The sequence below is a fragment of the Egretta garzetta genome, unplaced genomic scaffold, assembly GCF_000687185.1.
Source record: "Egretta garzetta isolate BGI_Z169 unplaced genomic scaffold, ASM68718v1 scaffold615, whole genome shotgun sequence".
In the NCBI taxonomy this organism is placed as follows: Eukaryota; Metazoa; Chordata; class Aves; order Pelecaniformes; family Ardeidae; genus Egretta; species Egretta garzetta.
Window position 1 is genome coordinate 586,894 of NW_009259857.1, and position 12,028 is coordinate 598,921.

General features: G+C 36.5%; 1 protein-coding gene across 3 annotated transcripts in view; it reads right to left on the minus strand.

Annotated features, from left to right (window-relative positions):
• FSTL5 (follistatin like 5) overlaps positions 1-12,028 on the minus strand; it is a 310,918-nt gene that overhangs the window by 228,003 nt on the left and 70,887 nt on the right. For all 3 annotated transcript variants that reach the window (XM_009639992.2, XM_009639990.2, XM_009639989.2), the window contains exon 3: positions 7,457-7,705. In XM_009639992.2, coding sequence (XP_009638287.1) covers positions 7,457-7,705 — 249 coding nt within the window. The remainder of the gene's footprint in view (positions 1-7,456; positions 7,706-12,028) is intronic.

The following is a 12,028-nucleotide window of genomic DNA, read 5'->3' on the forward strand; positions in this document are numbered from 1 at the left end:
ATTCAGTAGCAGACATTACATATGCAGGCCTTGCATCTCTGTTAGTTTAGGCTATTTAAGACAATTGAGGGCAGTTTAAGAGAGATGTTTGTGACAAATCTTGCAGAGATGCTTGACGAAAAACAACGACAGTCTTCCAAATCTCATAAGCAATGCAACTCAAGAAAATGAATCACGTGGGGACAGCAGACTAGAGGAACAGTGCTAAAGCTTAGGTCATGGTTTCAAAGAGCAATAAAAAGAACCAGTTTTCCATTAGTTAGAGCATCTCTTTCCAACAAAAATGCTAAAGAAGCAGAATATATACCTGCCACTAACACATCTGTGATTTTTACCACTCTCCAAATGTGCAATTACTGATGTTCATGGTTAAAAACATCTACAATCCCTGCATGAAGTCGTACTTAAGAAATTCATCTTAAATAAGAACTGTTGCGCTAAAGTGAACATATGTAGATCATAGGCTGAATTGCTAATACAAGTCAAAAAATTCCCATGCTCTATCAAACGTATTTTAAGACCAACCAGAATCTTTCTTACTTCTTAGTCTTCCAATAGAGTTCTGAAAGTGGTTTCCAATTTTATTTTTTTTTTTCATAATCCAGTTTATATTGAATATATGTCTGGAGTGATAGTTGAAGCTTGAGAGTTTATCAGCAGCAATCTGAAGAGTGTATGCTATCTGCAGGAATTGAAGCTTTTCTGAAAGAGTATAATAATGATGGTTTTGAGAACTTCAACAGAGAAGCCAGCTGATAGCCAGAGAAAAAAAGCAAAGACATCTTAGATGTCTTGGAAACAAATTCTGTTGCAATGAAAACACTACACCAGAATGTCATTCAGATGAACATATCCTAAATTTCTTTTGAAAGACTGGCCAATGATCAACACTAAATAATGAGTGTGGGTATTCAAGATTTATATTGAAGACCAGATTAAATATTTCCTGAAGTGAAATTGATAAGACAGAGATTTATATGCTTGCTTTTGAAGTATATGAACATCAAGTCAGATCAAATAAATGTGAGTGCTTCTAAATGAATGTGTCAGTATTTTAGGAACCAGTCTACAACCACACTCACCTAGGTCACAAATCACACACATACAAAAAAATTCTTTGAGCTAATCCTGCTGCAGTCACTGGAGAGGCTAGACCAGTGTTCTAGATCTTTTCTGTGGGCTACTGTTAGGATTTACTTCCCTTCAACTCACTTTCCCCACCCTTCTTTCAAAAGAAAAAGCCTACAGCCTTTCCCCTAGTATTTGGAAAGTCTGCTTGTGAAATCCTGTGTTGCTTTTACTCATGAGACCCATCCTGTACAAAACAGACACAACAGCCTGGTTTGAATCTGTTCCTGCTGCCTTTATTTGATAAATTTTAGGGTTTTTATTGGAATACAAGACAGTCTACTCATATCCACCCTCAGCATGCTCTGATGATTTCATAAGCCTCCTGCATATCCATTATAAGCCATTTAATACTTTTGGTCATTCTTGTTGATATCTTCTGAACTTTTTCCAGTTTGCCCATACCATGCCTTTTGCATTTGTTCATCGTCACTTCTAACCCTCACTGTCCTGAACAACTCAGTATCAGCAGCAAAATTTCTTACCTAAGTTTCTATGTTCTCTTTTGGGAACAGACTGAAAAGCAAACAGTAGTCCTCAGAAATCCAGCCATTTTAGTAAGAGTAGTAAGAAATCTGAAGCTCACAGACAGTTTAACAGGTTAAAAGATTCACCAGATGAAAAATGAGACAAAAACAGAAAGAGAAGAAAGTATAAAATAATGTTAATCTCAAAGATGTTACATAAGCTACGTATAAGTAAAAAAACTTACCTATGAAGCAACCTTATTCCAGAAATATTCTATAAAAGTCATAGCACATAGGAGTATATGCTACATTCCTGATGATCCCTAGTAAACTTCAGTTTTTCATAATGACTGAGTTTACCACTGTGTATAGAAATACACTTAATGTAAAACGTACAAGAAGCTCAGGGTGAAAAGGAAATAGAAGATGAAGTTTGTCATAGGGAAGGTTTTAGTTTCTTATTTAGATTTACTGGCCTGGATTCATGAAAATGAATTAACTGAAGTTAACACAAAAACAAAAACATAACTAAATCTTATTTGACATCCAGCATGGGGCATTCGCCACCTAGTACCTTGTCCCATACCAGTCCAACCAAAATTTTTAGAAACCGAAGAAGAATAATGCCTCCAGACTTCTAAATTCAGCACAAAGCCATTAATTTCACAGTGTCACTTCACAGAACGAATATAGTAGCAGAGACACCAAGCAAAGCAATTCTAGGCCATTTGAATCACCACCCTTTGGGGCTTGTTAAAGCCTTGGCAAGTGACAGCCAGGAAGGTGTAATACAATAGTCTCAAGTGCCGTGGAAGCCAGACAGTTAGATTTCTTTTCTTGTACAAAATATTAAGCTGCTCTGAAACACAAAGTGGATGGCTTGAGAACAGCCAGGACACTGGAAGCAGAGAGCATGCAGAGGCCACCTAGCCAAAGAACTACGCAGTCAGCAAGCCAACAAAAGTGGTGCCAAACCAGAATGGCTTCAGCATATCAGACTTCCCAGCTCACACTGTCAGTATCAGATCTAGGGAAGAATCTAAGCTTTGAACTTTGATTTCTGCCACTAGTATTTCCTTTAGTTCATCATTTCCTCTTCTTCCCACTGCTGAACTCACCATCCTGGTACTTAGACATCTTTTTTTTTTCTCCTTGATATAAGAATTTCTTACCTTCACTCCATTATTTCCTTTCATTTGCTTTCCCTTTTCTCTTACCTTCTCCTACATTCTGTTCAAGAATTAAAAACTAATATAACCACAAATGGGATAACCACTAAGATTAAGTAAACTAGTAGTCAGGCAACTGCTCTCTTCCCCATTCCTTCATTCTCCCATCAGCTGAAATAATAACTTGACATCATTCTTAGAACGTTCCTTAGATCACCTTAGGATTTTCTAAAGGGTTCTCGTAAGTTCTTGTAATAATCTTAAATATTTTAAAACATTTTTAGACAGTTAAGGCCTGAGAACACCTCTGAAAGTGATTGAAAACTTGCATTCACTAACATCCAGTCACAGGACACTCAGATTCACAGGTGTATACCTCAACAGGTATAGAAAATACTCCCAATATAATCCCCTTCTCTATGGATCTAAAAGTAATTAGCTTCTCTGCAGAATATATTTTGCATCTATACCAGAGGTAGTTGACACAGCTTATGGAGTAACTCCAAGGGTCACAGTCAACATCTAACCAAGACATTAGGAAAATCAGTTCAGTGTCTGATGCAAGACATGATGACGTGCCAATAAGCAACTAACAGAAAAATTACAAAAGCATGTAAAAAAACAGTTACAAAAAGTAATTTCTAGTTTAGGATCGCCATTATCTTGATCCATGTCAAAACCATCCAATTTCTATATCAGCCTCCAATCATCAGGGAAAGACAAAAGAGATGCTTAAAACTTTCTACTTCAGTTACCGGTTTATGCCTGTGTTCCACTCATATTTGGTAATAATGTATGATTTAATTTAGGGTAGGAAAATAAATACAACAAGTGACAATGAAAAAGGAAGGAGTCCAATGAGTCTGGGCATGTCCATATCAGACATAGGAAGAACAGTTTATGTATTTTGTTAACTGTTCCAAGTTTACCCACACCACCTGTCAGCCTATAATGGGAATAAATAACTAAACAAACAAAAACCATCCCACAAACAAAAGAAGAAAAAAACCCCAAAACTAATATTCAGTGATAGATAATCAACATAAAAGGCAGGTAAGGGACAAGAATCTGAAGTTTTAGTTAGAAAAACAGCTTATCGGGAGAGTACAGCTTTGACACAGGTAGTTTCACTACCTCAAAATGCTTTTATCAAATGTTTCAGACATGGCTCTTTGTGAAGGATTTGACATTTTTTGTCTCTGTCGTGTCATACACAGCTTAGGTAAGACACACATTTCTCAGTGATGCTAATGGAGTTGCAAAGACCTCTCTCATTCAGCAAGTCAATCCTTTAACTCTACTCATCACGTAAGTGTTTAAAAGGACAATTTTCAAACCATTAAGCAGAACTCATGATGTTTGAGATCAACTATAAATCATTTGGTTACAAGATGTAGTATTTAAATAATTATAGCTACTTAGCTGCTATTGTAATGTTAATCAGGTGTATAGAACATTTGCTTATGAAATTTTATTCCTCAGACACAGAATACTAAAATGTTTTCTGGTAAGCTTACTCCTTTCTCCTTTAAATAAGGTGTATTTCCCAGCTTCTCTGATCTTAAGCTCAACACCCAATCTATCTCAAACTTAAAATTTATCCATGAAGAAATATTTCCCAAGGAAAAAAAATAAAATAGAGGATTTGAAACCCAAAAAACCCCAAAGCATGACCTTTTTAGAGAAAAATATAAAGCTCAGACCAGACGAAATTTACAAAAAAAAAAAAAATCATCAATGAAGTGACCAAGTACACAGTTGTTTGATCTGAAAATCAACTGATTAGCAATAAACCAGAAAACAAAAGTCTTTAATTGCAATCATCACATATTGCTGTCAGTGACTACCATATCATGTAACAGCACCTTGGACGCATACTGAATACTGAACGTCTTTCCCTCCTGCCCCTGCCCAGTTCAGATTAGCCTTTATTAAAGAATTCAGTGAAAGACCAAATAAAATGCTCAGAATATTTGTTTTCTGAATGTTAAGATCTTTGTTGATTTTTTTCTGGTCTCAGAAGCAGCTCATTTATGATGGAGGATGCCAGCTAAACTAACAAGAAGGACATGTGTCAGCGCCTCTCTGATGCCATCGATAATGATGGGGTTCACCCTCTCTACCCAGAAGTCACACTGTTGAAAGGTTTTTTCCTATTAGTTTTTTAGTATTTTTTGACATGCTAACTGGTAGGACTTCAGCCCTACTGTAGTTGATCTACGAGTGGCTAGCTCAGAAGTGTCCATATAAATGCAGCGAAGGTTGGAGGGCATATTCAACAGTCACGAATGGCAGCAATGTTTTACATCACTGTGTTGTACTGCAGCAATGAATGAGCTGAAGTTAACAAGGTAGAAATTAAGATTGGTAAGGCCCATATATACCAAATAACATAAAGGAAAATAACTATCCCAAGTCCCACCTGTTTAACACCACTGAAGTCAAGATGAGAAAGAAGAGAGAAAAAGAACTATTTTACAATATTCGTAGGCACGTAGTTATAGTGCCTAAATTAGAAGATTTTAGTATCTTGATAAATAACTATATTTTGGCAGCCAACTCACAGCAAGTCACTGGAATACCCTAGTCCTTTCCTGAATATTGCCACTGACTAAAGGAGAAACCTACTTTTTAAATCCAGAATCCAAATTAGGTGTCTGAAGTTGAACACTGTTGAGATCTCCCACTGTCCACTACAACAGATATGAAATTAACATTGTAAATTTAAAATGTAAAGATGAGCTGACAAAACTTTAGACAGCATTTGGATGATATTTCTACCTAAAGTACTGTCACACTTTCCATTTCAGTAAATAAATATCACTACATTTTCCCCCTCAGAAAGAGAAGCTATAATTTCTCACAAACTTGCTCTGAATTTATTTGTATTATATATAGCACACTGAAGAACTGAAATTAGCCCCATGAATTTAAACATTTTGGTGTTTGTTACTGTCATTTGCTCTATCAGAGTACTGCATCATCTAAACCAAAAAATACTGAAGAAGTTTGGGTTGGTTTTTTTTTAAACCTACTTAGGAAAACATAGTTCTTAGTTTTTAAAAAAAAAGAGATTGTGATTGTTAAGACACAAGACAGAAGCATTCGTGTTTTGTTGTTATTGCACAAACCATTCCCTACAAACCCTATATGCTATACTCCTAAAATAAAATTTTAATTTTCCACTACTTCAGAACACAGGCTACTTATTTGTAGTCTATATATTGTGGTGATACATCAATTTTATAGTGTCCACATTTAGTTTTGAAAACATTCACTATTATTTACAAGTGTATTTCCCATTATAAGGTTTCCACCACCACCCCCCCTTTAATCTATGAACGCCTGTCCCTTAAAATATTTTGAAGTTGCTGAGCTTAATATGTCTGTTGAAGAAGGCAAAGGAAGAAAGTTGTTTCACGTTGGCAGTCATTTACTCAGCAAGAAACAATTATATACAGCCCAGTTGTGCAAGCATTATTTTTCTTTTCTTCATCTCAGTTCTTGAGAAAAGAAGCAGACTGTTCTACTACAAAGCCCTTCATAATAATAAAGATACTGGTATGTGTGCTGGGACGTTTGATAAAGAAAGCCCAACTTTTCATTTAAAGGACAATTCCTCAACCGTAAACATAGTGAAAAACTCAACTTTGAAAATTTTAAAATTGGTTCCATTTGAACAACCTTATACTAGAATACAATCTTGAAAATTCTGATTCAAATTTAAGTGGAATATTGTAATTTAAATGAATGTTCCCTACAAAGTTGAAATTCATTTAACACAAATATTTTAGTAGACTTCTTTCTGTGATGATAGTAGTTATCAGTTGCTATTACTGAGAATGCAAATATATCTGCAACATGTAACAATGTTAACAAAAATAAGACAGTCTTTAAAAAGAATATGAATTCAACCCCTAGGTAGTCTCTATAAAAATTACCTTTTTTAAAAACATTTTTTTCTGAAAAAAAAAAAGCCATCTGCCTGTTTTAACCAGTAAAAATGTGCTGCTAAGCACTATAAACATGCTTAATCAAGGTCTGTATTGGCAGCATTCCAGAAACCTGCAAGGCGCACTCAAATTACATAAAAAATAGCAAGTTACAATTGTTGACATCTTCAGTATAAAATGCTTAGCATAAGGTATATCTCTCAGCATTCGGGCTGGCATCTCTCAGAACTCAGAAGATTAAAAAGCAGCTAAACTTGCACGCTTTGGTAAATACACAAGTAAACTCTTCATCGTCCAAATTCAAAGCAAGGAAGACCCATTTAGCCATGACCAAGCTGCTGTCAACTTCAACACCAAATATGAGCACAGGTCCTGCAGCCTACAAAACCCTTCTGAAACGCTAAATTCATTTTTTTTCCTTTAACAGAGATTAATATCCTTCAGGCTTTGGGACTGTAAGTACGTTCAGATGAATGAGGTCAACAGCCACATTTGTAAGACAAGCTGCCATGGATTAATTTCCAAGAGACAACTGGTTTATTCAGGTTAAAGAAGGGTGAGTACAAATAAAAAGAAGAAAAAACTCATAAGGTATCTCTGGAGTGAGATACTTACTGCATTAATTTTTTGAATCAATTATTCACTGTATATTTGGTGCCACCTCTATAGAGCTTTAATTGAACTACTTGAAAACACATACCTGATAGCAATATTCCAGATATTGTTCAGCCATGCTTACCTTTGAAGAAGCAATCTTCGTTGTGTACAATGGTGACCTTTTGCTTTTTCAGACAGGCAGCCCTGTGCACTTCGCAATGGTTTTCATAGAATTCTCCGTCAGAACCACACACAGGCTTGTAATGCGGCTTGCAGTGCTGCATGCATAGACACTCAGCTTGACCAGTCTCCCCATTCAGAACACAGTGTCTTCCCAGACCACAGTACTTGTTTTCGCATGATCCGAAACGTCCATCTTGACCCATATACCCTTAAAATGGAAAAAAAAAAAAAAGTAGCTTTGAGATATTAATTACATTTTGTTTCATTGCATGCAACATACAAAAAGGATTGCATTATGTAAATGAAGTGAGACTATATCCTTTGTTACATCCTTGACTAATGCTTAACATAGGTCAGCCTGAAATGAAACAAATTTAACCTCGTTATCATGACTAGGTAATACTTTTAGTCATTGTCATGTGTTAGATTAACTATAATTAAAAGCAACATCTAGTAACAAGAAAAGATTTGATCAAAAAAAATCATAGTAAATCATGTCTTTTTAAATGTATATTGAAGTTTGTCACCTTAAGATTGCCATGCTATTGCAGGTAATAGAACAATGCATTCTCTGGAATTTAGTTCACAGAATATCTCAGATTGGAAGGGACCCATAAGGATCATTAAGTCCAACTCTGTGCTCCTCACAGGACTACCTAAAACTAAACCACATGACTAAGAGCATCATCCAGATGCTCCTTGAACTCTGACAGGCAGATAAAATAGACATTCACACATCGAGACCGACACCCAAGAATAACTAGAGCTGGGTCAAGGCTCTTAACCAATATGGAGAAGAAAAAAAAATACCTCTGTGGTGGCAAGACAATGACCTTTCAGGGAACAGAGCACGGTGGAAGAGCAGGACTGATATATCAAGTGAATAGTGGCTAGAAGTCTACCTCTAGTGGTATTTCAATGAGACAAATGGAATTTGGATAACAAACAGAGCTTTAAGGGGAAGTTAAGTGCACAGTGATATCTCTTTAGCATAGCCTCAGTTTCCATCTTGACTGCCATAGAACTAACTATGCAGTCACTTCTTGGTGAGGGAAAGGGTACAATGAGAAAAAACAAACCAACCCACCCAACAGAATTGTCAATTGCAATTACCAGAACTTCAATTATATAGGTGTTATGATACCATAATTGTGTCCTAAAATAAGTATAAAAATACTAAAATGTCTCTAGATGTGGGAATAAACACTGCCCTTCACGGTTCCTTCATTTTATTCTCTTGCCGTACACTCCTAACCTGCAGAACAAACAAGAACTTGATCCCCAAATAATATATACACCTAGTATTCTAATTTCTTGCAATATTTTCCTTATCCTCACAGCCTAGCTGAATGACACATGGGTGCCCCATAGAAAAATAGCATGAACAAACAAATGGCAATGCGTAATTTGGTAGTATAGCTTAATTTTCTGTAGTGAAGAGCTAATGTGTCAATACCATAGTTTGACGCACATTGCTTCTAACCATTGAGAATTTATGGGTTTTGCTACAGTGGCAGAAGTAAATTTTTAGCACTTTTTCTTCTTAAGCCTACAGGTCCATTAGGCCTAAGACAACAGTGCTTTGATTCTTTGCTTTCTCATACAGCACAGATTTCCTACAGACAAATGTACTACAGAAAGCACGCAACCATGAAATTTGGCTCTAATATGACAAATGCTTTTGCTGTATAATTTCATAAGAATTTGAGCACAAAGTTGAGAGGACTACATATTCACCTCAGATGTTGTATTTCTGATATAGCAGATGAAACAGTATAGACCAGGCTGATGGTAGGTTTAACTGTTCACACACCAAACTGACTCAAAATGGACAAGCCCAATTCAACATTAAAAATTTCCCATAAATTCTTGAAAATATTACTCCTTGTGCCAACGTACCACCACTATATACAAATCAACAGACATTAACTGACAGAAATTAACACGAATCCAACTTCCTTCTACTATCACTAACTTCAGATAAAGTCTTGCAATGTCCCAGAGTACTTTGCAGCACAGGTCACATACACACATTACAGAATTACAGGATTTCTTTGAAGTAATAGAACTGTTGCAGTTTGAGGCCAAAGTCCATAAATCATTATTATTTCTGCTTTCCAAATTGGAAGATAAAGATCTCAATCTGACAACTGCTCTGAATTATTGAGAGGTGTGTGGTGACTAAAGAATGTGGAGTGCTGTATAGCACCGAGAAAGCAGAAACCAATTTAAGACTTCACTTGGGACTTCATTTCAGTACTATAATTGAATCTGATGCCTGAATGCAAAACAGCTACTTTCAGATGAGTGAGAATTATTTGCATAATATACATTGATATTTATAATATTTGTATACGTCAGCATATACCAATCATGTACATCAAGAAACAAGCAAGCTTTTTGCCCTAATGAAAAACTATATTACTTTGTTATGAAATGTTTTATAAATGTCTCCATTTTACACCATTAGCTATTCCAAAACAATACATATATTTGCATACATCACTGCAGACTCAACTCCTTCTATTGAAGTTGACAGTAAAATTCCCATTGACCTCAATAGAGGCAGGATTCTTTCTTCAGACTGCCATGGTTTAACCCCAGGCGGCAACTCAGCACCGCCCAGCCGCTTGCTCACTCCACTCACGGTGGGATGAGGGAGAGAATCAGAAGAGTACAAGTGAGAAAACTCATGGATTGAGCTACAAACAGCTTAACAGGTAAAGCAAGTCACACGTGAGCAAAGCAAAGCAAGGAATTAATTTCACTACATCCCATGGGCAGGCAGCCATTCAGCCATCTCCAGGAAAGCAGGGCTCCGTCACGCATAGCAGTTACTTAGGAAGACAAATGCCACCACTCCAAACATCCCCCCCTTCCTTCTTCTTCCCCCAGCTTTATATGCTGAACATAACATTGTATGGTCTGGAATAGCCCTTTGTTCAGTTGGGGTCAGCTGTCCCAACTGTGCCCCCTCCCAGTTTCTTGTGCACCCCCAGCCTCCTCGCTGGTGGGGTGGGGTGAGAAGCAGAAAAGGCCTTGACTCTCTGTAAGCACTGCTCAGCAGTAACTAAAACATCCCTGTATTACCAACACAGTTTCCAGTACAAATCCAAAACATAGCCCCATAGCAGCTACTATGAAAAAAATTAACTCTATCCCAGCCAAAGCAAAAAGTTCACAAACATAACTTGAATAAAAATTTGAACCCAATTCTGAAAATGTGAACAAACCAATTTATATTAAATAGCTACTGTGAGAGAAAATTAAATGGGTTTAGACATAAGCAAGATGTTTTTAAAATAATCTAGTGATGCAAATCTGGGAATTTTAAGACTATCAAAAGAAAACAAGGATATATGTAATGGCATGGATTCGATCATCATCAGTTAAGTCAAAATACTAGCTTTACCATGAATGATCAAATCAAATTAACAACAGGTAAAAGGGCTCATGCAGTTGTTTTGGATATTTTTCTTTCATCTGAGTAAATTATAAAGCCCTAAGTGCTGAAACTGAATAATAAAGAAACAACTGCAAAGAACTATTTGTAAATAGTACTGAGAGCAGTTTTTCCACAGATACTTATGCTTCCTCTTTACATTTCTGAGGAATTATCCATAAAATATTAGGACAACCAGACTTCTGATTCACAGAGGAATAAGCCAGTGAAACAAAGGAGATACTAAGGCTATTCAAAACATTGGGTAAGGGGCACTTACTAGCTATGAATAAAAAGCATTAGCATTTTGCTGTTAAGAGCTGGGGAAAAAAAAAAAGCATTTTCCTACAACAATGCTACAACATCAGTAATCTTTTTGTTTACACAAATGCATCATCTTTGAGTCTTAACTCATTCACCAAATAATTCCTTAAAAATATAGGGATAAAAAGCTGATATACAAAGAACTTTTGTAATCCTAAGAAGGTTTAGTTGATAAAGGCAAGTAAAGCACAGCTTCGTTATTGCTCTGGTCCACCGTGTTTGCTTAAAGAGACCTGAGTGTTCTGACTGGTGGAGGTATTGCAGGGTAATTGGGACTCTTACCTAATACGCTTTTCATCAAGTTGCAGCTGTGTTCCTGTCTGTACCATGGTAGGAGTAATGAAAACTCAGTGTATAAACTAGCCCCCACACAAAACCAATTTCTGCTGCTCCAGCCCAACTTGCAAGAATCACTGTATTTGGCAAATCCTTCATTTTAATTTATGTTTCCCAAAAAAGGTAATTCCTTTAGGAAGCAATAATTTTCATCTCGGAACAGAGCTGCTTTCAATTTAGGTATAAAGCTACAGGAATCTTGCCATTATCAAACCAGAAACCATCTTTTAAACCCATATGGGCTGGGACTTGCAGACCATTCATGAAACAACCAACTATGCAGTGATCATGCGCTGGTAGAGCTCACGCTCCTGAGGAAAATGGGAAGAACAAAGAGTACAGTCAGGACTCTGAATTTTAGAAAAGCAAACTTCCAGCTCCTCAAGGACATAGTCAGAAGGACTCCCTAGGAAACGGTCCTCAGGGACA